The sequence below is a fragment of the Mugil cephalus genome, chromosome 4, assembly GCF_022458985.1.
Source record: "Mugil cephalus isolate CIBA_MC_2020 chromosome 4, CIBA_Mcephalus_1.1, whole genome shotgun sequence".
NCBI lineage: Eukaryota > Metazoa > Chordata > Actinopteri > Mugiliformes > Mugilidae > Mugil > Mugil cephalus.
The window spans coordinates 30,321,698-30,348,605 of NC_061773.1; the positions used below are offsets into that span (position 1 = coordinate 30,321,698).

At 45.5% G+C, this 26,908-nt stretch overlaps 2 protein-coding genes across 3 annotated transcripts in view; both read left to right on the plus strand.

Moving 5' to 3' along the window:
• The window catches only part of LOC125006495 (dedicator of cytokinesis protein 3-like), a 148,339-nt gene extending 130,492 nt beyond the window's left edge, over positions 1-17,847 (plus strand). Inside the window, 25 exon segments of the mRNA XM_047582554.1 lie at positions 83-183; positions 732-790; positions 1,327-1,475; positions 1,569-1,654; positions 1,800-1,826; positions 2,241-2,336; positions 2,805-2,865; positions 2,961-3,054; positions 3,295-3,413; positions 4,282-4,368; positions 4,441-4,545; positions 4,741-4,882; positions 4,979-5,145; positions 5,902-5,988; positions 6,192-6,371; positions 6,962-7,045; positions 7,377-7,493; positions 7,665-7,768; positions 9,878-10,022; positions 10,699-10,780; positions 10,880-10,998; positions 11,820-11,907; positions 12,013-12,132; positions 13,233-13,318; positions 15,102-17,847. Of these exon segments, the coding sequence (XP_047438510.1) occupies positions 83-183; positions 732-790; positions 1,327-1,475; positions 1,569-1,654; positions 1,800-1,826; positions 2,241-2,336; positions 2,805-2,865; positions 2,961-3,054; positions 3,295-3,413; positions 4,282-4,368; positions 4,441-4,545; positions 4,741-4,882; positions 4,979-5,145; positions 5,902-5,988; positions 6,192-6,371; positions 6,962-7,045; positions 7,377-7,493; positions 7,665-7,768; positions 9,878-10,022; positions 10,699-10,780; positions 10,880-10,998; positions 11,820-11,907; positions 12,013-12,132; positions 13,233-13,318; positions 15,102-15,782 (3,186 nt within the window). The 3' untranslated portion in view covers positions 15,783-17,847.
• Positions 17,848-17,983: 136 nt separating this feature from the next.
• On the plus strand, positions 17,984-25,683 carry LOC125006484 (putative selection and upkeep of intraepithelial T-cells protein 1 homolog). Of its 2 annotated transcripts, XM_047582537.1 has the most exons (6): positions 17,984-18,928; positions 20,822-21,160; positions 22,537-22,572; positions 22,789-23,067; positions 23,144-23,272; positions 24,309-25,683. In XM_047582537.1, exons 1-6 carry the CDS (start codon positions 18,817-18,819, stop codon positions 24,320-24,322), a joined length of 909 nt encoding a protein of 302 aa, XP_047438493.1. In that variant the 5' UTR covers positions 17,984-18,816; the 3' UTR covers positions 24,323-25,683. The 2 variants fall into 2 exon arrangements, with proteins under 2 accessions (XP_047438493.1, XP_047438494.1); XM_047582538.1 differs by lacking the exon at positions 22,537-22,572.
• Positions 25,684-26,908: the final 1,225 nt, after the last annotated feature.

Genomic DNA, 26,908 nt, shown 5'->3' on the forward strand with positions numbered 1-26,908 from the left:
GTGTGTGTGTGTTTGTGTGTGCGTGTGTGCGTGTGTGTGTGTGTGTGTGTGTGTGTGTGTGTGTGTGTGTGTGTGTGAGCAGGTTTGGAACTCCTACTTCAGTCTGGCTGTGCTGTACATCAACCAGCCCAGTTTACAGCTGGAAAACCTGAGTCCTGCCAAGAGGAAGAAGGTTCTGGAAAAGTAAGGAGACACGTGGATGTTACTTAGACATGTGGCACCCAGACCGGACCGGACCAGACTGGACCGGACCGGACCGGACTCCCCCACCCCATAGCTATGACACAGTCCTCGATGGCAGATGCCACAAAAACACTTTAGGAACAACTCAAAATAACATGACCTGGCCTCTATCATGGCTGCTCAGTGTAGATATAAAACATATGTCCTGACTTTCTCCTCAGTGCGTTATTACTTCATATAAACATATAGATAATATAAATATACCCCCTCATTATTTTAGGGCCGTAAAAAAAAAATTTATCTGTGAGGGGAGGACAAAGACAGAGACGTCATTGAACGAATGTTGTTCACATTTACAAAGTTAATACGAAGGTATGACATGAGGTGAGTCGGGTCATTTGCTTGATGCTGCTTCTGTTTCATAAGGCCCATCGAGGTAGAGGATGACATGTAAATATGTGGAGTCTGGTGAAATGTCCTCAGTTTATTGGGAATGTGAATCAGCAGTAGATTCTTGATCTCGTCCCGTTGTGTTTGTTTCTTTGCAGGTACGGGGACATGAGGGTGATGATGACTTATGAGCTTTTCAGTATGTGGCAGAATCTGGGTAAGGATGTGAGGAGGATAAATGACATTATGATGTTTGTGGGTTTGTTTCGTGCCAAGTAGCAAATAAACTACAAAGAAGTGTCATTAAGAAAAGACTGGAAGGAGTTTGAGCACAGATGTAAAGAGAACAGTGTCTAGAGTTAGATACGTGTATGTGCATCCTGGGAAGCTGAAGATGAAGACACGACTTATGTCCTGAAGATCAGTCACTACATTATATTTTATATTTAATACTTTTTATTTTAGATGTTATACATTTGTTATTTATGTTTTAATTTAATGTTTTTTAATTTAAAAATAATTTCATAAATTAATTTAATTTAAGTTTTATTTTTTATTTATTATATATATATATATATATTTTATTTTGTGGATCAATCGTCTACACTCATCCTCCAGCTCATTTATCTATAAACTCTCTAAGAAGTTTATTTTGAATCTTTTCCATTATTACTTTTATTATTCCAGATAATGTTCTATTAGCTAACCTATGTTTGATTGGTTAAACATCATAAAACCTGTTTGTGGCTCCAGGTGAGAATAAGATCCACTTCATCCCCGGCATGATCGGCCCGTTCCTGGGAGTGACGCTCGTCCCTCAGGTCGAGGTCCGAAACATTATGATCCCGATCTTCCACGACATGATGGACTGGGAGCAGCGCAAGAACGGAAACTTCAAACAGGTACGGACGTCTTCCATCTGCAGAGACTCCTCCGCTCGGCCTCATTGAACCTCGAGTGAAGGTGGTGTTGTGTTTTTATCAACTGTTCTTCAGGTGGAGGCTGAGCTCATTGATAAACTGGACAGTTTGGTGTCTGAGGGAAAAGGGGACGAGAACTACAGGGAACTCTTCGGTTTGCTGTAAGAAGCACAGACGCGTCTGTTTTTTATTTAACCGGCGTGAATCCTCCTGCTCTCCCTCCTCTTTTATAACAGAACGTAACCGTTTCTCTGCTCTAACCCTGACTTACCTGTGTGTCTGCTTTGCTCTGTGCTGCGGGACTAGAACCCAGCTGTTTGGGCCCTACCCCAGGTACGACTCTACTTACACATGTTCATGGAGCTGATAACGTAACGTCCTGATCTCAGATGGACTAAACTCATTTCCTCACATGGGTCAAACTCAGGCCAGCCACCAGGGGGAGCTCTGCTAACATTGGCTTTAGAGGAGCTGTCTCTTTGTGTCGATGGTTTTATTCTGGTGGTCACTCAGTTCAAATCCACAGATTTAAAGCTTCTTCATGTAAATCTGCTCCAGGAAGGAAAGTTTATTTCTGCTCCATCCACAGCATCACTGCTACATCCTGATTCCCCTCATTCATAACCTGTGAAGTCAGACGCTTTTATTGTGCATCAGACTGATTAGAGTTGTTAAAGGGAACTTTCACATCCCGTCCCATAATTGTGATGTGTGCGTTTTGTGTTCATGTGCGTGTTTCCTGTGAAGCCTGCTGGAGAAGATCGAGCAGGAGACGTGGAGAGAGACGGGGATTTCTTTCGTTACGTCTGTCACGAGGCTGATGGAGCGACTGCTGGACTACAGGTAAAAACACAACCGACCCTCAGTGACATGAGCTGGTGGATCTGTAGCTGCAGCAGCCTGTGAGCAGAGAGGCCAGACACTAAACACTATTTATTTATATTTCTGGTTATGTTGTTATTTTCATAATCGCTGTGATTGGGTCACATGGGTGTGGGCGGGGTTATTAGTTCATATATTAACCCCTTCACTCACATGTGTTCTTTAAAACAGTGACAGTGGACGAGGGCGCAGAGACGCCGTACTTCTTTGCTTTTGTTTTTTTGTATAAGTCTTGTGCACATTAATCTTCTGCTACTTTAATAAATGGACTTATTTTAGTGACAGGCCGACAGATAGCTCTGTTCTAGTAATATATAAAAATCAAAGGCTTAGCAACACGACTACAACTCCCATGATGCTTTGAGACGTCGGTGAGTCGGGCAGAGGTTTATTTAAGAGGTTCTAGCTGATTCTCCGTCTTTTCTTCAGGGACTGCATGAAGGGAGACGAGACAGAAAACAAGAAGATCGGCTGCACCGTGAACCTGCTGGTGAGACCTGGACAGAGGCTCAGAGACTTTTAATGGATAAACGCAGAGAGACGCTGACGCCTTTTCTCTTTTTCTGTTTGTTTGTTTCCTCCCAGAACTTCTACAAGTCAGAGATCAACAAGGAGGAGATGTACATCCGCTACATCCACAAGCTGTGTGACATGCACCTGCAGGCTGAGAACTACACAGGTACAGACACCGAACTACACTCACAGACACAACAACAACAACATGGTCACACCTGCAGCACTGACACCGTCTGTGTGTGTGTGTGTGTGTGTGTGTGTGTGTGTGTGTGTGTGTGTGTGTGTCTGTGTGTCTGTGTGTGTGTGTGTGTGTCTGTGTGTGTGTGTGTGTGTCTGTGTGTGTGTGTGTCTGTCTGTGTGTGTGTGTGTGTGTGTGTGTGTGTGTGTGTGTGTGTGTGTGCAGAGGCTGCCTTCACCCTGCTGTTGTACTGGGAGCTGCTTCACTGGGACGAGCGGTTCCTTCATTACCTGCTCAACGAGTAGTGTCTCTGCCAGTATCACTGTTTCAACAGGAGTGGCACCGTAAGAGTAGGACGTCATCTCGGCCATAAGTCATCAACATAACTTCAACACAGAGCCATCAGAGAAACCATCAGAGACCATCAGAGACCATCAGAGACTATCAGAGACCATCAGAGACTATCAGAGACCATCAGAGACCGTCAGAGACCGTCAGAGACCATCAGAGACCACCAGAGACCACCAGAGACCACCAGAGACTATCAGAGACTATCAAACCATCAGAGACCATCAAACCATCAGAGACCACCAGAGACCATCAAACCATCAGAGACTATCAGAGACTATCAGAGACCGTCAGAGACCGTCAGAGACCATCAGAGACCATCAAACCATCAGAGACCATCAGAGACCATCAAACCATCAGAGACCGTCAGAGACCATCAAACCATCAGAGACTATCAGAGACCACCAGAGACTATCAAACACTATCAAACCATCAGAGACCATCAAACCATCAGAGACCACCAGAGACCATCAAACCATCAGAGACTATCAGAGACTATCAGAGACCGTCAGAGATCATCAAACCATCAGAGACCACCAGAGACTATCAGAGACCGTCAGAGGCCATCAGAAACCATCAGAGACTATCAGAGACCGTCAGAGACCGTCAGAGACCGTCAGAGACCATCAAACCATCAGAGACCATCAAACCATCAGAGACCATCAGAGACCATCAAACCATCAGAGACCATCAGAGACTATCAGAGACCATCAAACCATCAGAGACCATCAAACCATCAGAGACTATCAGAGACTATCAGAGACCATCAGACACCGTCGCTCCACTCTCACTGAAGAGGCAGCTCTGTGCAGCTTTAGTGTTGCGAGTAATGTGAGGCTGTGGTTGTGTGTTTGTGTCTTGCAGTGTTGGGAGTACGGTATTCCTCTGTGCCGGGAGCTGGCCTTTCAGTACGAGTCCCTGTACGACTACCAGAGTCTCAGCTGGATACGGGTGAGTCTCCTTCTCTCTGAAGACGCCGCTCACCTCTGACCTCCGTTAAACTTTGTGTCACATGTTGTGTAGAAAATGGAGGCGGCGTATTATGACAACATCATGGAGCAGCAGCGTCTGGAGCCCGAGTTCTTCAGGGTGGGATTCTACGGCAGGAAGTTCCCTTTCTTCCTCAGGGTGAGTTTAACTAGTCTTAACTTTAACATCGCCTGATACTCGCCCAAGTCTGAACTTCATCTGAGTGGAAACAAGGCTTCAGATACTTTTACAGCTCAGCAGTGCGTCACATATGTCATATGCTGTTCAGAGTCGTTGTAAATAGTGACGGATGTAAAGCTGCTAAGCTGCTGTGTGTCTTTTATTTGGCGCCAGAATAAAGAGTTCGTCTGCCGAGGCCACGACTACGAGCGGTTAGAGGCCTTCCAGCAAAGGATGCTGGGAGAATTCCCCCAAGCCATCGCGATGCAGCACCCGAACCAGCCGGACGAGGCCATTCTGCAGTGTGACGCCCAGTGTATCCTTCACTTCTCCCCTCTGGTGTCCCTCTGTGACCGGTTCATGGGTTCATTCCTCCCGTTAAATCTTTGACCCTCCCTCCTCCTCGGCTCAGACCTCCAGATCTACGCCGTCACGCCCGTCCCAGACAGCATCAGCGTCCTCCAGATGGACCGGGTACCGGACCGCATCAAGAGCTTCTACCGGGTCAACAACGTTCGGCGGTTCCGTTACGACCGACCCTTCCACAAAGGACCCAAAGACAGAGACAACGAGTTCAAGGTGAGCTGAGACAAGGAGGGAGGGAGGGAGGGAGGAGGGAAGGAAGGAAGGAAGCTGAATGGAGGACGAGGTGGAAACAGGTGAGAATCAACTGATGTGAATCAGTTTAAATGTCTGATTGGACGGAGGAGGATCTGGTTAAAACGCAGATGGAGCAGGTTTAATAAAACAATAAAACATGTGTGAAGGTTCTCAGTCGTCCACGTCGTATCATTTCTAAGAAACAAACGAAGCCAACGGGACATGTTTGAGTTTTCACCTCACGTCCACGTGTCTATTTCAGCTCATTGTTGTCCCGTGGTTTTGGTTTTAAATGACTTCCTGTCCTTCAACCACATTAATATTACTAATTATAAACCAACTTCAAAGTCCTGTCTTAAACGTGATGCTTTCATTTGCTTTACTTTGCCTCCGGTTCAGGCGTCCTTTATAAAACCAGGACTCTTATCCCACGTATCTCCTCAGAGAAGGGGGTTATGGGTAATCAGAGGCCACAAACAACCTGCAGGTCTCATGAAATGAATCCTGATAAATTCACGTCTGTTTATGGGTGTTATTTTTTTTTGTTTCATCCTGAGAGACGCATGCATTGTATCAATCAGTGTGTCTATTTAAAAACAGTCAGTTTAATGTATAAATGCACCTGTTTGATATGATGATTAGTCTCTGATTAAATGATGTAGTTGCTCCATGTGTCAGTGATTTTCTGCTGCTGCTGAAGTTGTGTCAAACTCGTTGTTGTGTTGCTGGTTTCAGAGTTTGTGGATCGAGAGGACGACTCTGATCCTCACCCACCCTCTGCCGGGGATTTCACGCTGGTTTGAGGTGGAGAAGAGAGAACTGGTGGGTGAATGGGAATCTCACTGCACACTGGTAAGCCGTAACATTATGACCACCGATCTCCTTTTTGTCCTTGTTTACCACACGTCACCTTCAAAACTCCAGAGTCCGGGAGGTGGTCATAATGTTGTGGCTGCTGCGTGCCGTTTCATCCTCTCCTTCATTAAACCGGTGCAGCTGTTGATTCCTCCGTGTCTCTGCCTCAGGTGGAGGTGAGTCCGTTAGAAAACGCCATCTCCGTGGTGGAGAACAAGAACCAGGAGCTGCGGACGCTGATCAGCCAGTACCAACACAAGCAGCTGCACGGCAACATCAACCTGCTGAGCATGACGCTGAACGGGGTCATCGACGCCGCCGTCAACGGAGGCATCGCCAGATACCAGGAGGTCAGAGGTCACCGCCGCTCAGGGAGGAGCCCAGGGACACGTCTCTGTGGTTCATTAGTGTTACAGAGCACAGTCATGTTCTTTGTACTGACTCAGGGTCCGTTTTTAGAACGAAACCCTTTAAAACCCTCGTTCACATGTCAAAGAACGGCCGGCTTTAAACTTTTTAAACTTTATAAAGGTCGTGATGCGTTTCCCTCTGCTGATCTAGGCCCCTTCAACCTTTCATGGAGACAAAACTCTGACCTAAAGATGGACAAACTGATAAGTGATGTAGTGGAGAAGGACAAGGCGTCCAGGGTCGTGTGTGCTGGTGTTAGTCAGACATCCATCTCTCACTAACAGATAACATCCGCGCTTTGTTTTCCCTCCACTTATTTCCTGTGTGTGACAGGACTGATCTCATCATCCTGCTGTTTACTTTCAGATGCCTTAACGTCCTAACGGTCCCTCAGCTTCTCCCACTCTGGCGTTTAAATCACACCTCAAAGACACATTTTTATTCTTACATGCGCATGTTCTCAGGGTCAGCGTTGCTCTAAATGTGCTGTGTAATTAATTGGTGTGTTGGTTCTTGTCTTTGTCTCTAGGCGTTCTTTGATAAGGAGTACATCACCAGCCACCCTGAAGACACGGAGAAGATCACACAGCTCAAAGACCTGATGCAGGAGCAGGTGAGACCTCATCAACTAGAGATAGATTAAATGTTGAGATCAGAGGTCGCCATGATGACCTGAAACCAACATCTGCAAATCACTGAATCACAAATACTTTCTCTTTGAGTCTTGATGACATTTAAAGATGAGACTTAAAAACCATATATTTTGCAGGAATGGTCGTAGAAAAAAACTAAATATATTAACTAACTAAATGCTGCAGGTCTGGATGTAAATATGGAAGAGAAACACAGAACCAAACATCTTCCACCAGCATCAGCTCTTTTAGCTGGTTTTATTTAAAGGAAATAATTGACTCTCAGTGACGTTGTGCTGGTTTCGCCCACAGGTTCACATCCTGGGCGTCGGCTTGGCCGTGCACGAGAAGCTGGTTCACCCGGAGATGCGTCCCCTGCACAAGAAGCTGATCGACCAGTTCCAGATGATGAGGACGAGCCTCTGTCATGTGAGTGGAGACAAGAAAACACTGATAATCAGGTTTAGAAGAAGGTGGCTTCATTAGAAAGACATTCAGCGCCTTTTCATTGTTCCTATCATGACTTTTTGATTCAGTGTTGATTCTGTTTTTAATGTAAAGAGAGAGAAATAAACCCGTCTTGTGTGTCTGCTGTTGCAGGGTCTTCCTGGTTTAGACAAAGTCGGAGTGAGCGCTGCCCGAGGGATCCTGGCCTCTCACAGCCCCATGAGCCCCGAGAGCTTCAAGCTGATCCACCGACACAGGTCAGCAGCTCACACTCATCCATCCATCCATCCATCCATCCATCCATCCATCCATCCATCCATCCATCCATCCACAGGTCAGCAGCTCACACCCATCCATCCATCCATCCATCCATCCATCCATCCATCCATCCATCCATCCATCCATCCATCCATCCATCCATCCATCCATCCATCCACAGGTCAGCAGCTCACACCCATCCATCCATCCATCCATCCATCCATCCATCCATCCATCCATCCATCCATCCATCCATCCATCCACAGGTCAGCAGCTCACACTCATCCATCCATCCATCCATCCATCCATCCATCCATCCATCCATCCATCCATCCATCCATCCATCCATCCATCCATCCATCCATCCATCCATCCATCCATCTCATCCATCCATCCAGTCAGCAGCTCACACTCATCCATCCATCCATCCATCCATCCACCACAGTCCAGCTCACATCATCCATCCATCCATCCATCCATCCATCCATCCATCATCCATCCACCGACACAGGTCAGCAGCTCACACTCATCCATCCATCCATCCATCCATCCATCCATCCATCCATCCATCCATCCATCACCACATCCAGCTCACATCCACCATCCATCCATCCATCCATCCATCCATCCATCCATCCATCCACAGGTCAGCAGCTCACACTCATCCATCCATCCATCCATCCATCCATCCATCCATCCATCCATCCATCCATCCACAGGTCAGCAGCTCACACTCATCCATCCATCCACGTCCTCGTCAGTCTGCAGATCTTAAGACGTCCTGTCCGGGACGAGTCTCTGGGAGGAGAAACTACGATTTATCATCGATATAATTATCAGCCTCTTCCAGGAAAATGTTACATGATATAATGATACAATACCAGGCGATTATTTATGATGTTACACAAAGATGTGATGTTACAGTACAAACAATATTCATAGATACAATATAATACAATGTGATACTGTTTTACAACACGAGGTGATCAGATCAAATAAAATATGACACAATATTACAACAACATACAGTACGACGTGAAACACAATAAATAAATAAAATAATGCGTTTTTTAAGACACAATACGATAAGATACAGTAAATATGACACCAAACGGTTCAATGACAATAAATAAGAAATAAATAAATGAGAAATAAAACACGATAAGACAATAAGATACAAAAAGACTTTGTTGAGTCCTGAGAGTAAATTTAGGTTTAACAACAGAACTCAGACAAAACAAAGTGAAACAGTTATTTACAGACGTATCAGTTTATTGACCAGAGAACGAATCGACACTAAGGACATAATTAATATACTGAGTATTTAACGCTGCAGGAAGCTTCATCATGGACACACACATCCTCCATCTCTGCTCACACACTCATCCGCTCTGATTGTTTTTTCAGCCACACTTTCTTAAACGCTGCCATTCTCTCTCTCTCTCGCTCTCTCTCTCTCTCTCTTTCTTTTCCTTCCTTCTGCATTTTCTTTCCTGCATGTTTTCATTCAACTCTCACTCGATCACCTCATGCATGTCTCTGCTTCTTTATTTGTTTGTTACTCTGCACGGCTCCCGCTCGGCCCTTTCTCTCTCCTCCTCTCTCCTCCTCTCTCCTCCTCTCTCCTCCTCTCTCCCATCCCTCCTCCCTCCTCCCTCCTCCTCTCTCCCATACCTCCTCCCTCCTCCTCTCTCCCATCCCTCCTCCCTCCTCCTCCCTCCTCCTCTCTCCCATCCCTCCTCCCTCCTCCTCTCTCCCTCCCTCCTCCCTCCTCCTCCCTCCTCCTCTCTCCCATCCCTCCTCCCTCCTCCTCTCTCCCATCCCTCCTCCCTCCTCCTCCCTCCTCCTCTCTCCCATCCCTCCTCCCTCCTCCTCTCTCCCATCCCTCCTCCTCCTCCTCCTCCTCTCCTCCCATCCCTCCTCCCTCGTCCTCTCTCCTCCTCCCTCCTCCCTTCTCTCTCCTACTCCCTCCTCCTTTCTCCCATCCCTCCTCCTCCCTCCTCCTCTCTCCCATCCCTCCTCCCTCCTCTCTCCTCCTCCCTCCTCCTCTCTCCCATCCCTCCTCCCTCCTCCTCTTTTGTGTTTCTCCTTGCGTTGCCTCCTCCCAGTCCCATAGCTGTTCTGACTCCGGTTCGAAACTCCTCCTCCTCTCTGTCCTCTCATAACTCCAGTGAGCTTGGGAACGTTGGGAATCTTCTGATCCTGGCTGACGGTGTGGTGGTGGAGCACCCTGAGGACTTCTACCGCATGCAGGTCAGTCTCATCAGACGCCGTCTGCAGGACTCAAATGGTGTAAATACCCTGGTGCACCCTGACATGGGCCCAGAGCTTAAAGAGAACTGAACTCAGACGTATTTAAAGAGTTCACGGAGACTGAAAGCACGTTTTACCTGCACATTTAATTACGTCCTGGACACATTTAATGTGGTGGAGGTGAATTTGTTTCCACCAGAAGCTGCCACACATTTAATCACTTCGTGGTTAATTGCTGCTGTGGTTACTCAGAGGTTTATCCAGGTTTATATTTATTTCTCTGTCCTCACCATTAAATCCACATGTAGTTTCATGAGAGATTAGTTTGGCTGCAACAAGATATCAAACTAAAAGCTTATGTTGATACTCAGCTACTCATAATCAGCTGATTTTATTAAAGAGAAAACATAAGTTGTAGTTTTTATCTAAATATATGTTGTTGTTTTTATGCATTAATTGCACAGTTTGTGTTTAAGTCACGTCCTACTTCATAAATGTGCTTTTGTCTGAGAAATAATTAAAGGAATCCTTTACAGTCATAATTTAAACTAATTCTGATAAATCGTATCATTGGATGAGTCTCGTTACTTCTTTAGAAGAGACGACATCTGTCTCTACAGCTCGACTTCTCTGCCTTTACATTTACCTTGTTTTTCATTTGCTTTTGTTGCTGCAGGCAAGCCCCTCCTCCTCCAGCCTTAGCTCCACCCACTCAGCGCCCTCTCAGATGATAAACTCCGCCCCCTCCACTATCAGAGGTGAGACAGTGCAGGACAACGTTCCTCCATTCTTTTCCCGGATGCGTGCGTCTGTCAGTGTCGTGTTTCTCATCTTGTCCTCCGTCCGTCCCCCTGCAGTCGGCTCTCCGTCTCTGCCGGACAAATACAGACACAACCGGGAGATGCTGATGCTGCTGCCTCCTCACAGGGAGAGGCCGAGCAGCGCCATGTACTCCAACATCACCGAGAACGGCCAGGTGAGGACGGAGAGACGTGGAGGGACATAAACACACATCTCTGTGGAGACAAATGATGAATCGGAGACGTGTGACCTGCTTAACTTCAAAGACGATCTGAAACTCTCACTAATACTAGAAGACACATATTCACTAAAAGGAGGAACTGGGGCTTTTTAAAATGTTTCAGTTTCAGCTGTATTGAGTTGAATTAACGATGTTAGAAACCAGGTGGTTTTATCTTTGAGGAGCGTGATACATCAGGACACGGCCACGTCTGAGGTCATGAAGGGACGGGTTCTCAGGTGGGACAAGACGGTTTAAAGTCCACTGTGATGTGATGAAAGTCAAGTGGACACCGACTCGTCCCCGGTGACGTCTCTGATTAAAACCCTGCAGAAAGTAATGAAATAGATTCTAGACCTGAGAACAGGCTGCTCACGCGCTGCAGATGTGTATAGTCTGTATAAAAACAGGCTGCACATCAGCACCATTAGTGGCAGAGCAGGTGTTTCTCTGAAGCTAAAGCTCTAATAACTTTATCAAATAGTTGATGTTCAGCCTCCTCCTCTCTCTTGGTGAAGTTGTTACTGACTGATGTTGAGAGGATCTGGACTGTTCCTCTGCTAGCGTTAGCATTAGCATATCTTTTTAGCTGCAGTTGTACTTTAGTTGGATTTCATACGTGTCACAGAATGGGTTTAAATATGATATAAAAACTAAAAGCAGACAATAAACGGAGGTAAATACATTTTTGTTTCACAGTAATTTCCTCCCGGCCTGGATGTACCTAATAAACTGGCCACTGTTAATATCTTCTGCCTCTTTCTTCCTTGTCTCAGCCGACAAACTTCCAGCGCGCTCTGTTCCACCAGGTGATCGGTCCGTGTAAACCCTGCAGCGACCCCAACCTGTCCGTGGCCGAGAAAGGTACGAGTCTGTCCTCTGGACCCAGCGGAGACAAAAGACCCAGCGGAACCCAGTTTAACCTGTCCTCATCTGTCCTCATCTGTCCTCATCTGTCCTCTCCTGCAGTCCTCACCACTCCCAGCAGCTGGAGTTTGGACAGCGGCACCAGGGACGTCCTCCCCTTCCTGTCAGCCCACGTTGGCAGCGTCATGGCGCCTCCCGTCCCTCCTCGCAACCCCCCCCACGGTATGAGACCCCGGCTGTGGACAGGTTAACTCCATCAATGCATGTGGACTAGTCCATGTCAGGCTGGAGGCAGTGGGGCGTACCACTCTGAGAGGGGTGGACAATAATGAGCTAATGTAGCACTGAAACCAGGTCCAGGTCCGGGTCCAGGTTTGGGTCCAGGTCCAGGTCCAGGTCCAGGTCCAGGTCCGTGGTCCCCCCTGGGACACAGACTCACAGACTCACTCTGAGTCTGATGTGGTTGACCCGACCTTTGACCTTTTTACCAAATTAACTGAAGAATCAAATTGTTTTCATCGTAGCGACGGCTCCAGTTGCATCCAACACAAAGGAATTCTGTAAAAACCATACATCTCCCTCCTCCTCCATCTCCTCCTCCTCCTCCTCTTTAACCTCCTGTTCCTCCTCCTCTTTAACCTCCTGTTCCTCCTCCTGTTCCTCCTGTTCCTCCTCTTTAACCTCCTGTTCCTCCTCCTCCTCCTCTTCCTCCTCCTCTTTAACCTCCTGTTCCTCCTCCTGTTCCTCCTCCTCTTTAACCTCCTGTTCCTCCTCCTCTTTAACCTCCTGTTCCTCCTACTCCTCCTCTTTAACCTCCTGTTCCTCCTCCTCCTCCTCCTCCTCCTCTTTAAACTCCTCCTCCTCCTCTTTAACCTCCTCCTCCAGACGAACACAGACTGCTGAACGCTGGGTGTCTCTCCTGTAAAACGCCGTCTTTTATTTGGTGGTTAAACGTTGAACGTTTGGTCCCGTGTGATTTGTTCCATAAATGTCCAGTAAACGTCTGCATGTATCAGGAGGAGGGAGCTCATGATCAAACTCATCTGGAGAGTTTCTTTATTATTTTAGTTTACAAGTGTTTTTATTTCTATTTTAAAGTAAACTTTACGTCCTCTATTGATTTAGTTCATTTCTAGTGAAGCATTTCAAGCTTTTGGAGTCAATATTTGCTCCCTTGATCCCTTTACTAAAAACCCTACACTGCTCCTTAGGAGCCCCACACCTCCTCCTCCTCCTCCTCCTCCTCCTCCTCTTCTTCTTCTCTGGTCTGAGCTGTTCCTGTGATTCTCTCTCAGTCAGTCCTGCTGTGTCTCCCCCTGTAGGGCAACACCTGTCGATGCACTTTGATGCTTTCCACCACCAGGTCAGCGACTTCCCTCCAGCTCTCCCTGCGCGCTCCTTAAGAAAGGTACCCTCCTCCTCCTCCTCCTCCTCCTCTTCCTCCTCCTCCTCCTCCTCCTTGTCCTCCTCCTCCTCCACCTCCGCCACCTCGTCGTCCTCCTCCTCCTCCTCGTCCTCCTCCTTGTCGTCCTCCTCCTCCTCCTCCTCATCGTCCTCCTCCTCCTCCTCCTCGTCCTCCTCCTTGTCGTCCTCCTCCTCCTCCTCCTCCTCGTCCATCTCCTCCTCCTCCTCCTCCTCCTCCTCCTCGTCCTCCTCCTCCTCTTCCTCCTCCTCCGCCACCTTGTCCTCCTCCTCCTCCTCCTCCTCGTCCTCCTCCTCCTCATCGTCCTCCTGGTCCTCATCGTCCTCCTCCTCCTCCTCCTCCTCCTCCTCGTCCTCCACCTCCTCCTCCTCATCCTCCTCCCCCTCCTCCTCTTCGTCCTCCTCCTCCTCCACCTCCTCCTCGTCCTCCTCCTCCTCCTCCTCCTCTTCCTCCTCCTCCTCCTTCTCCTCGTCCTAATCGTCCACCTCCTCCTCCTCCTCCTCCTCCTCCTCCTCGTCGTCCTCGTCCTCCTCCTCCTCCTCCTCGTCCTCCTCCTCCTCTTCCTCCTCCTCCTCCTCCGCCACCTTGTCCTCCTCCTCCTCCTCGTCCTCCTCCTCCTCATCGTCCTCCTGGTCCTCATCGTCCTCCTCCACCTCCTCCTCCTCATCCTCCTCCCCCTCCTCCTCTTCGTCCTCCTCCTCCTCCACCTCCTCCTCGTCCTCCTCCTCCTCCTCTTCCTCCTCCTCCTCCTTCTCCTCGTCCTAATCGTCCACCTCCTCCTCCTCCTCCTCCTCCTCATCATCGTCCTCCTCCTCCTCGTCCTGCTCCTCCTCCTCGTCCTTGTCCTCATCCTCCTCCTCCTCGTCCTTGTCCCCCTCGTCCGTCTCCTCTCCGTGTCTTTGAGAAAAACGTCCTGAGAATAATCTGAGTTTATTTATCAGAGATGAAGACGAGTAAATCCTCCGTGTCCTTCACCTCCGTCCTGTGTTTTTCCTCAACTCTCCCTTTAACTGTTTATTCATCCTGTTTTTTTTTTTCTCTGCATGCGGAGACATTAAACATTTACAGACTGGAATAGATCATTAGTCAGTCATTAAGTAAAGACATTTAAAAAGACTGAAGCTTTTAAAGAACGACATGAATACGCTTTCTTCCTTTCTTTCTTTCTTTCTTTCTTTCTTTCTTATTTCTTCCTTCCTTCCTGGTTATTTCTCTGTGTTAGAGTTCAGCCTGTTCTGCGTTTGCAGATCTTCACATTAAACTTTAAAGTTTCATCGATAAAAGTCATAATAGGATTTAACCAACAGAACAACTAGTTATTTTTTAACTGTGTTTTATCTTTGATTCCTCCAGAACTAAACCACTTTAATGATGAAGATTCTGACTTTAGTGACAGAAACGTCAGAGTCTCGTCTTTAAAAGAGACCAGACTGAGTCAAATGATCAGAGGTTTCTCAATGAAATGAGACACATTTAGTTTTTCAGTCTAGTTTCTTTCTCAGAGAAGAGGAACTCAAATAACAGACTCTACACCTCCTCCTCCTCCTCCTCCTCCTCCTCCTCGTTCTCCTGTCAAACCTTTGTCACCTTCACTGGAAGCAAACAAGTATTTTCAGAATCTGTACATGACACAAATAAATAAATAAATAAAATCAGTTCAGTCAGACTCACACGAGGTTTAGATTTTATTTATTAGGAAAAGAGTTTGAAATAGTTTGATGTGTTTTCACTCATGATATTTCTCCCCCCCCCTCCTCTCTCTCTCCAGTCCCCCCTCCATCCTATACCTGCCTCACCCACCAGTCCTCAGTCCATCCTGGATGGCAGTAACTCCACGTTATCAGGCAGCGCCAGCTCTGGAGTCTCCTCCCTCAGTGAGAGTAACTTCGGGGCCTCCTCCTCCTCCGACCCCCCCGCCAGCCGCACGGACACCCTGGAGTCGGCCCCCAGCAGCCAGACCTGGACCACGGACCCGGAGGACCTGGACTCGCTCTACCAGCCCGTCAGGTACAGCGTCTCCGAGCCCGATGTCCTGGACGGGGTCAAACCCCCCCCCTGCCGCAGCCACTCCGCCCCGGGGGGCGTCGCCCCGGCGCAGGCGGGGGGGCCAGTCCAGCCAGCCCAGGTTTCAGGTCCTTCCTCCTCCTCCTCCTCCTCCTCCGGAGCTCCGCAGCAGGACGGGCTGCCCCCCCAGCAGCAACACCTCTACTACCACCTCCCCCACTTCCACCCCCACTACCTCCCCCACCACCCGCCCCTCTACCACCTGCACGAGCCCCCAGCCCTGCCCCCCAAACCCTACCTCAGAGAGGGCTGCATCCCGGAGGAGGACGCCGCGCCGCCCCCACCCGCCCCCCGCCCCATGCCGCGCAAGATCTCCCAGCCCCTCATCGCAGCCACCAAGGAGGAGCAGGCCAAGGTGGCGTGGGAGCACGGCGTCAGCGAGTAGAAGAAGAAGAGATCCCCCCCCTCCTCCTCCCCCCGGCGTCCGGCTCCAACAACCAAACAATCACCTTCACCCGAGCTCATCGGCCCCGTTAAACCCAGCTCAGCTGTTAATCCTGGTTTTATTTTAGTCAAACCTCTTTATTTAATTCCTTCACTCTGAAGAGTTTAACACGAGCTGCACTTTATCAAAGCACCAAATCACGTACGACTACGAATCAGACAAACGTCACATTTCTGTCAAACTGTGAACTCAGACACAGACGCTGGTCAGACGGAAGCCGCCATCACCTCCTCCTCCTCCTCCTCCTCCTCCTCCTCCTGGTTCAGGACGGAGCTAAAAAAAAAAATAAAAAATTAACAGTATTTATATTTTCCAACGGGAGCATCAGAGTGTGTAGATACGTGTAATACAGCATATACGAGTATATAAATATGATTTCTATTTAATCCTTCTAGTTTGGACTGAAGTGACACGTGAGCGTGAAGCAGAGGAAGAACCTGTAAATATGAGCGAGGCCTCGGTGGATTTATAGAAACATTAACAGAATAAATATACACTTTTTTGCCGTTTTCTATGAGAGTACTGAACTGTATTGACTGTACGTTTTATAATCTACAGGCTACTGTTTTGTACGCATGCTGGAACAGGCTGGAGGAGAACTGCACCCATGTCTTAGTTTAGGGAACCACTAAAACGTACTGTGAAGGGTCATTCTTTTCTGTTTTTGTTTCAGCATGTTCCATCTCTCCTGGTTTGAGTCTTTTCACATGTTCCTCGTTTTGTGCAGCGTTTCGTTGTGTTTGTGTGCGCAGGGGAAGTTCTGTTAGTTTGTTGAATCGGCCACAGAAAGTAGTTCCCATCAGGACGGATGAGGTTCAGGCGTGAGCTCCGTGTTACATGTTACATGTTTGTGAAGCGTCATGGACACGTTCGTTTTCTGCAGCGTCAGGATTTGTTGTTGGGTTTGTGTTTTTTTTTGGTGTGAATCAGAGTTGAGGATCATCAGAGGCTGGTTGAGTCACTGAGGAACCAGCTGTTTTTTTATCATGTGACCCGGACGTGAAGAAGATGTGAAACCTGCAGCTCGCTCCGGTTCTGCAACGTTCACTCACTCACTGAATTACTTCTGATTTACGAGTCCTGCTCTGAATCCTCACGGAGCTTCAGGACGGATGAACAAGCATCGCAACGCAAATCATCTTTTTAAAGAACAAACACATTACTTTCTTAATCCGCTGACTTCGTTTATCCTTCATGATCTCACACAAGGAAGAAAAACGTTCGCTGGAAACAAATACAAAATGCACAAGTAATAATGAAAGTAATGATTCACCCACATGTGATGTTTTTGTTCTTTTGGTTCGGGGATGAAGCAGGATGTGACACATCTTCTGTGTTTGACCTCTATCTATCTATTTACATCCTGTTTTGCCAAATAAATCCTGAAGGTGGCGCTCTGCTGTAAAGATCCTGATTACATTTAAGTTTCTAGAGAAAAGTCTATTCAGCACAGGAGAGAAAACCTTCATCTGGACTCAAACAGGGAGGAACGTGATGATGAAACCTGTGGAGGAGGCAGCTCGTTAGTCACAGAAAAACTATGCAACTAAAATAAAAGCTGAACGTGGCGGTTAAATCCTCACAGTCACTTCCTGTTTGCTTCTGGGTTTAAAAGCAAACGGGTCCTGGTGGGTCCTGGTGGGTCCTGACTGATCCTGGTGGGTCCTGACTGATCCTGGTGGGTCCTGGTGGGTCCTGGTGGGTTTGGGTGAGGTGAGGAGGAGGAGGAGGTGCTGGGTTTTCAGGCAGCAGACTGTGTGAACAGATTACTTCAGGGCAGCTGACCGTCTTTGTTTCATTTTCTTCTGGTTGTGTGTGTGTGTGGCTTCAGACCCGGGTGCAGAACTAGAGCGACGCCTTCCTCCGTTCGCATGGCTGTAAACTGTGACTGTGCTACTGTAAATACTGTCCACTGGTTTCCTACTCACTGAACTGAACTGCTGTGTTGTGGATTCATGATTATTGACCAACATTAAAACGCTTCTTCCTCTTTTACTGACTCAAACCTGGTTCAGTCTCAACTCATTTCCCAGAATCAGCGTCACAGTTCGGTTTAACCCTCTCATCACTTTTTACCTTTGGCTCAGTTTGACTCCAGTGATTTAAACCTCAAGTTTGTTTGCTCCATAAATAAACCTTAAAATAAGAACAAATCCCCACATATAGTTACAGATTATAGACATAAAATCTGACCGATCTTTAACTGTGACGCGTTTAAGTGTCTTTGTGTCATTTCTAAGTTCATAAACTTGTTCTCTATAAAATCAGGAATGAGGAATAATAACATAATAAATGGATATGACACATTTAAACAGTCAACCAGGTTGATTAACAGGATAAAATAAATACAAGTCAAAGAAACATAATGGACTCACTAAAGACTGAATTCTGTTGAAACCATTTATTGATTTAAACACTTCTTATTTAAATAAATGACTTTACAAACTAAAGTTTTCAGGAAGGGTGGAGACAGATTTACCTGTAGCGGAGTGAATCCGGAAGTAGCAGAAACTAAAGAGACATAAACACCGAGTTTCTTCATTAATCCGGAGAGAATGAAAAGAATCCGTTTTTGTCTAATTTAAACGCGCTCCTGGTTGTTCGTGTGACTCCTGGATCCTGGTTCAGGTTCAGGTTCAGGTTCAGGATCAGGGTGGGTCTGTCCTGGACTCCTCGGTCCAGCTGTAGCTTCATATCATGTTTTATTCACGGTCTCTTCTCCGCGTAGCCCCAGTCAGAGCAGCTCTGCTCGGATGCATTCAGCTCCGCACACCGAGGTGGAATGAAGGTGAGTGAGTGCGCTGCGACCTTTTATATAGGTCCTGACGTCAGCGTCAACATATAAGGCGTATTTGACAGTGATGTCAGTGACGTCAGCGTCAACACCTTGATATAAAAGGAAGCGAGCCGTGAGCTGTATGTGAGTCCTGCTTCAGTGCGGACTCTGCTTCTTTCTCCGGAGACTCCAGGGACGATGATGATGATGAAGATGATGAAGCCGAGAACTCTGCAGCTCCTCTCTCTGCTCCTGCTCCTCCTCCTGCTCCTCCTCCACTGGTCCACAGCGACAAACAGCCCCGGACACGGTGAGAAAGCTCATTACACTAATAACACAACACTAAGAAGAGACGTGATAAATAAACAGAGTGCGTATTTTTATTATCATGCATTTAGAGAAAAAAAAGGTAGAAATAACATGATGAGAATAAAACTATAATTACAGTGGCTTCCTTTGTCAGAGATCTCCCCATTAATCAGCTGATCCGGACAGAAACCTGAGGTCTAGATACCTTCACCTACTGACCAGGTGCACAAAACACACAAAGAACAAATATGAACTGCAATAATGCTGAGAAGTCAGACGGCGTTAAAAACTGGATTCGCAGAGTTTGTTGAAGACGTTTTATCTGAGGAGCGTCTTCAGTTCTGAGAGACTGGAGGGAAATGTAGGAATTAAAAAGGGGAACTGTGGGTAAAACCATAAGGAACTCGATGGAAACAAGCAGAAACTGGTGCCACTCATCCATTAAACACCAGGCTACAGTCCGACTTTCATGGAGGACTTATAACAGCGTGATGGTGTAGTTAGACACTGCATAGGGAACCACAGTCACAGTCTTAATGGAACACAGGCCTCTGACTGCAGTCACGCCACCTGCGCTTCGGCGAGGCACGGTCGCAATATCTACACTTGAAAATTTTATGGTTTTATGGTGCATTCAAGTGCATCCCGTAAACTCGGAAGTCTGTATTTTTCTTCTTATTTTCATTTGTTGAAATACATATATCAGTCATTACTTTGTTGTTATTTTACTACATTCTATTCAATGATTAAAACTAAATGATAGAACAAAATTATTGAAGCATATTCAGAATCCAACTCATTTCTGCATAGTCAGATTTGAAAACTTAATTAAGAAAAGAATTAAATTGTTTTCCGCATACTCTACAGCTACCACTGTGGTGATTACGGGATGCACTTGAATGCACCATAAAACCGCTCAAGCGCTTTACCGTCCGATGCGATGTAGACGGGCACTCGATTTTCAAGTGTAGATATTGCGACCGTGCCTCGCCGAAGCGCAGATGGAGTGACTGCAGTGGCCTCTGTCCTCTGCTCGGTGTCCCACCACCCACTTTGCTTTTTTTAAACTTTTTTTTACTGTTGCACGTACAGGCGATGTAGCAGGTACAATGTGCGCTTGAGCATAGTGTTTGTTGGGAAGGATGTTCACAGACAGACATGGAGCATCTGCCTCAGGTTCAGTTTCAGCTGTTTCAAAACCAGAGAACAACTATGTTTATGGACTGATGTTAATTAACTGTTTTGATTGTAGACTGATTGTGATGTGTCAGCGTGTTTGTGTGATACTAACACATTCAGGCGGACTGTGATACGACGCCACAGTTTATCTCTTTTTTTATGGCAGTGGTGGTGTTTCCTTTCTTTTTAATTTCATCTTTTACTTCTTCATAGTCTTCATCAGTGCGTCCTGCTCCGACAGGGAGGAGTTCACTGCTCGCGTTGCCATGGTGAATCAGTGAATCTGTGATCGATCGCGGGGTCTATTCGAGGAGCCGTGTGCGCGCTCTGATCTAAGATTAGTTAAACCTGGCTTGATGAATCCGTGTCCGCTCATCCTGGCTTGGTGTTTGTGCAAAGCCTGGAAGCTGTTGTTTAGGATTCGTTGAGCCCAGGCTCAGTCACTTATCCTGGATACGTGAATCCTACTTTTGTGCGACGGACCCCAGGTTGGTTTATTCTTGGGGACAAAGTCCTGATCCTTGTGTTTCATGTCTGACTGTAACACACAAGGCGGAAGTTGAAGGGCTCATTGATTCATCATGTCTGTATTTAGCTGTGACTTTCTTCACTGTAGAGGAAACGTCTTCAGGCTCCTTCCCGAGGATTGAAAATGTCAGTTTCATCGGTTTTGCTGCTGATTTAAACCTCCTGATAAACTACGCTTGGTCTCCAGGGTCAGAGGTCACCAGGGTGGTGGTGTTGGAGGGCAGGGACGTGGTCTTACCGTGTTCCCCGAGCCCCAGGGAGAACATGGAGAGAGGCGTGTTTGACTGGAAGAAGGACGGCCGCGTGGAGGTCTTCTTCCACGAGGACGGGAAACATTACAGCAACAACGGGCGCACGGGTCAAGACGAGCAGTTCAAAGGTCGGATCTCACACTTCCCTGCAGAGCTGAGGTCTGGCAACACCTCCATCACCATCAGGAACACGAGGGTCACAGACAGCGGACACTACACCTGCACATTCCCACGGCTCCACGGAGGACAGACCTTCAGCGTCGAGCTCGTGGTTGGTGAGTAACGTCTAGAAAACTAGGAAAGAATCTTACTGCTTAAATCTCTTAAACCACTGCAGCTATTTACAAACTACTGGCAAAAAAACTCTGTCATTCTGTGGAATTTTAACCCTTTAAATGACAGTTTCATTACTTGTCACGGTTGTTTTTAAAGAAAAGAAAAAAGAAAAATGACACATTTTCCATAAACTGATGTTGGGGCATTTTTTTGACTAAGATTATCTAAAATATTGACTTATTATTTTTTTGTGTAGCATCGTTTTAAATGTAGCTACTGTCCTCTGGTGACCTTAGTGGACAAAACGCCCACTGACTCCGTGTTCAACATTAAAATCAACCATTTCCCTGTTAAAAAATATGAATCCGTTAAGTTTTTAAAGCAGTTTTTGGACATGGACGTTTTTTTCCGCTGTGGTTAAAAGATGGTGGTGAATCTTTTTCACAGTAATTCTTTTTACAGTATTCATTTTTTTCCTTCAGTTCCAATATTTGTCAAAGTTTGTGTACTAACAGCCACATGAAGAGGAACATTTTGCCCAAATGGACATAAATGTCCCTGAGTTTGTCTGAGGGTTAAACTGTACAGAAAGCGCTGATATAACAGGGTTTCTCTGGAGTCTAACAAGTCCAAGGTGTGATAATCCCAGTTTAAGGCCTTAAAAAGTCTTAATGATGATGATTTATATTGTAGGTCTTAAATTTCCTCTGGCTCCGGCCCGTTTGATTCTGTTCCAGTGTGAGTTTGTTATTTTGGAAGTAACTCTGGGAAAATGATTTTCCTCATTTTTCATCCTTTGTGTAGGTTTTAAATTTAACCCATAATGATCTTAAAAAAAGACTAAAAAGATTAAAAAACTAAATAAATAAAATCAGTTAAAAGTCAGACTAAAAAGGTTAAAATGGTAAAATAAATAAAATTCAGTTGATAATCAGCCTAAAAAGATAAAAATAAGTTAAAATTAGTTAAAAGTCAGACTAACAAATATAAAATGATTAAAGATGATTAAGTCGTGGATTCGTCACATTTCAGTATTTTCATTTCTGTTTCTAAAAACTATGAACTTCATTGGTTTTGAAAGGAAAATAAATAATTCAGTGTGTCTTCTTTCTATGTTCTTTATGTCTTTATTCTTTCTTTAATTTACATATTTTAGACGTGACGCACGTGTTATTTTTTTTGGTTGTGTACAGAACAAAGATGTTTTAAGCAGATAAACCAACCAGAAGAGCAGAGAATGAACATATGAACAGATCTACTCATTTAAATTCCAACATAGAACTTTGTTTAATAGAAACTACTGAAACATTTAGTGTCTGATAGTTTAGATGCTTCAGAAGACCTTAATAAATGAACGGTGGTGTTCTCCTTTCAGAGCGTACCTTTAAAGATCGGTCAGGAGAAATCCCAGGTGAGTGAACAGCCATAACATTACGACCACCTTCCTAATATTGTGTAGATCTCCAGAAGAAATGGATCTGATTATGATGGCGACGAGACTGGTTCCATCAGAGCAGAACGCCTCCTTTAGCACAGAACTAGTAGGAGGAGGAGGAGGAGGAGGAGGAGGAGAAGGTCTGGGAGGTTGTGGTGATGGAGGAGGTCAGCCTTCTGCTCCTGTTCACAGGTGCGTCCCCAAAGCCGATAACAAGGATCCTGAACGTCACTCAGGACGGGGTTCTGGTGAAGTGTGAGGTCCGAGGAGCTTGTCCACAGCCTCAACTAGAGTGGAAGGACAGTGATGGAGGAGTCCTTAAAGCTGAGGAGCCACAGGTTTCGATCAGAGGAGGCCGTTACTACGCGTCCCTCATCACCACTGTAACCATGACGACCACCAGCCGCTTCCTCTGTGTCGCCAGGCAGGAAAACATCAGCCATGAGGTCCAGGAGGAGCTCTATGTACCAGGTGAGGAGACCAGGAGGTGGCGCTCTCCTCGGCTGGATGAAAACCGTCATGGTGACTGTCAGCTGATGTGTTTCAGACAAACTGTTTGAGTCGTGCCGTGGAGGAGGAGGTGCAGGTTCATGGATGGGTGGATGGTGTCTGGGGTTTGTGACTGTTGCTGCACCTCTAGTTGTGTTCGTAGCCTTAAAGAGACGACGTCAGAAAGGTGAGTTTAAATAATGTCTGATGTAGAAAGTGTCCGTTCATGCTAACATGAAGCTAACAGTCGCGTCTATGGGAGAAGAAACTCCACATAGGAAGAGCTCAGCAGATTAGAACCAACAACCTTCCTTCAGATTCACATTCAGAAAACTTCATTTGTTCCCGGGGGGAGAATTCAAGGCTCAAGTGAGCAGCTTGATGTCTAAGTAAAAAATAAATAAAAATAAGAACAGGGGTGTCACACTCAGTCCCAATTAAAGTTTCCCCATTTGGAGAACGTTTACATTTAATAAACTATCCTTCCAAAATAAATAATAATAATAATAATAAAAGTCTTAATAATACTAAGAGTGATTTGGTCTCATGTCTGTCTGCTCCTGGTCTCAATGTTCTGTTCACTTCTCGGAATAAAACAGTGGATAAATTAGAATTAAAGTTATTTTCATATAAAAATCTGGTCTTTTGTGTAATTTTCATACTTGGCAGTGGGGGTCAGATTTAAGATACCTGTACCAGTAGGCCCCGCCCCCATCGCCGCTGAGCCAATCACGAGGCCCCATGACTCTGTCAGGTTCAGTCCACAGGGGAAATCCCAGGAGCAGGTTAGAGCATTAGCAGAAGAGAAGCTCCTACCAGACAACTACTGAGGCCTAAATGGATCTATAGATACAGAAATAAAAAGGATATTTGAACCGGTGAATTATTTGAATAGTTTATACTGAATTCATGATAATAAGTATATATTTGCATATAAACAGTATATTTATAAATAGCTCAATAATTATAACACACATACAGTAGGAAGGGGTCCCTTCTTGGTCTCTCCATCAGTTCGGGTCCTCGGCCTCTGATCTAAAGGTTTAGTTTGTTGGTTTGAGGTCAGGAACCAGTGGATCCTCTGGTGATGTTCAACTTTCTGGACCCTGTTTAAATTCATTTTCAGCTCGTCCCTGAAACTATGAAATGTTTCTGTAAATCCTCTCTGTTCCTCTAGTGCAGGTTGACTTTATTTAATATATACCTGTTGTTTTCTTCTGCAGGGACTCAGCAGTGAGGAGGTGACGGTGTTTAACTGTTTGAAGCATGTGATCCAGTGACTTTAAGGACCAGCACAACCACTGAGGATGAGTTCCTCCGCCTTAAAATACCTGAGAAAAACTGTACAAAAACTGCACAAAGAGCCGACATCTGGATCCAGCTGAGTTCCTTCACATGTGTGAACCTTTCCACTCGTCTTTATTTTCATAACTCCAGTCTTTGTTTGTTTCGCACACGTTTTTTATTTTATTTTATTTTTTTAACAGAACTCATCCAAACCATTGCAAACCATTGCAAACATTAATCACGCAGTTATCAACGCTACACACACACACACACAACAAATTACCTCTACACACCAGCTGGTTGCTGCATCCTCCCTTCGCTCCCTCAACACTGAAGGCCTCATGTCCTCCCAGCTGATTCCCAGTGTTAATGTGTGGGGCCATTATTGTAGCAAAAGTGTTTGCAAACGTTTATTTCAATCCACAAATGTGTAAAATAAATTTAAAACGTGTATATTTATTAATGCTAGACTCCTGCCGCAGAAGATCCACAAACGTGTAAACTAAAGTGGAGAATTGTTGTGTGCCTCCGTAGCTATACCGCTCCATACCACCAGGGGGCACCACTGACAGAGGCCACCGCTACCGGGGCTGGTTGGACAGACTTTATGGCTGCGATGAACGCTCCAGGTTTACACGTTTATGGATCAAAATACACATTTGGAAATACTTTTGCTACAATCACATAATAAACCGCTGACCTGAGCTCAGTCCTGGTGCTGGTGGAGCTGCGTGGATCATCAGGGATCATCAGGGACACGTCCTCTCACAGACAAGGTTTTATCTCGATCATCTCTGTCTGATGTGGTGAACGTCAGGAGCTGTGGACGGTTCGATGCCACAAAACTGGACGTTATTAGGAGCTGATTTAATACTCAGACTGTTATTGAGCAGACTGAAGGAGAACAAACCACACAACAGCAACACAATGAAAACCACGTGACGACAATAGTAAGATTAAGATTAAGATCAAATGTTACAGCAACACAACAGTTACCAGAAAGAAATGAAAGAATTAAAGAAATGAAATAGGACAAGAAGAAGTGTGGGTGAAAATGACCTGGTGTTTGTGGGTTGATGCCAGTTTTTAGTCCCGCGGGACTCACCACACCTGGTTTATATAAAGAAATTATATATATATATGTATATATATCCAATCAGCCACAAAATCCAAAAAATCAGCTGCTGAGTTTTGTACTATTTATAATTATTTTTATTTGTATGTAAAGATCTTTGTAATGTCTGAAAGCTGCTGTACAAATAAATACTAATTTATTTGTTTATTTATTATAAAAAAACAAATAAACAAACAACACTGTTCACTGCTTCGTTAATGAATGGATGAGTTAAATGTAGAAAAAATAAATTGTCCATGAGGCGATAAATACAGGAAGTAACATGAAAATATTCTCTCAACAAAATGTTTCCATCTTCTCTCTTCAGTGAATGTGTTTGACAGAGAAACGTTTTGAAGCAGGTTTGTCTGTTTTGGCCCGTGTCGCTCTCCTCCTGGGTTTATCTCGTTTAGTTTATCTCGTTTAGTTTATCTCGTTCAGTTTCGTTTTCCTGACTCTTCCTCTGGAGCCCCCTGGTGGTGGGAGGGGTGGATTTCGTCATTGGTCAGAGGGAGGGTTCAGGGTCTGGGCTAATTTGCATTAAAAATAAAAATAAAAATCCATAAATTCCAACATTGAATTTCACAATTAAAACATTTTGAGCATAATAATTAGAAAGTAAATGTGACCTGGATCACAGACAGAGTTTACATGGACATGATGAACTCTGACTCACACCCTGGGAATGTACAGCTCTCTACAGTCTGTAGTCAATGTGATTGAACCGGAAAAATCCCGAAGAGCTGTTTCAGTGTTCTCGTTCCTTTAAAGGTTCTTGAGGAGAACAAGTGTGTGCAGGAGGTGAACTACATAAAACTACATCATAATAATCATATAATCATCCAGGAAACACGGCGACGTTTGAAGACAACAATACACAATGTGTCTCCGTTGGAAATGATATGAATGTCCCTTTTCCAACAGTACCTGAACGCGTCGCATCTTCAGTGTCAAGTTTGCGCAACAACAGCAATTTTTTTATTTTTTTTTTAAATACACACATGCTTATTGAACTTCAAAGTTAAAGCCCAGTGACACACAGACAGTACAGCCCGTCACATGGGATTTTCCATCTCTACAATTAATTATCAGATTTACTTTGTTCTTCATTCCTCATATTAGAGAAGAGCAGGAAGTGTCTTTGTGAGGGAGGATTTAAAGTTTCTCCTCCTGTAGTATTAGCTACTAGTGGGTGTTTTCATTCATTCTGTCTTGTTAACAACGTTTGTGTGTATGTACAGTGTGTATGCGTGTGTGTGTTTATGTGTGTCTGTATGTGTATATGTATATATGGGGCGGGTTCTTAAATAACCTTCTTTATTATTTCACAGTATTTACACATGAGATTATTTTGATGATAAATGATAAGAAAAAGTTTATTTAAGCAGAGGTTCACTTTTATTTTGAAAATCTGTTTTTGTC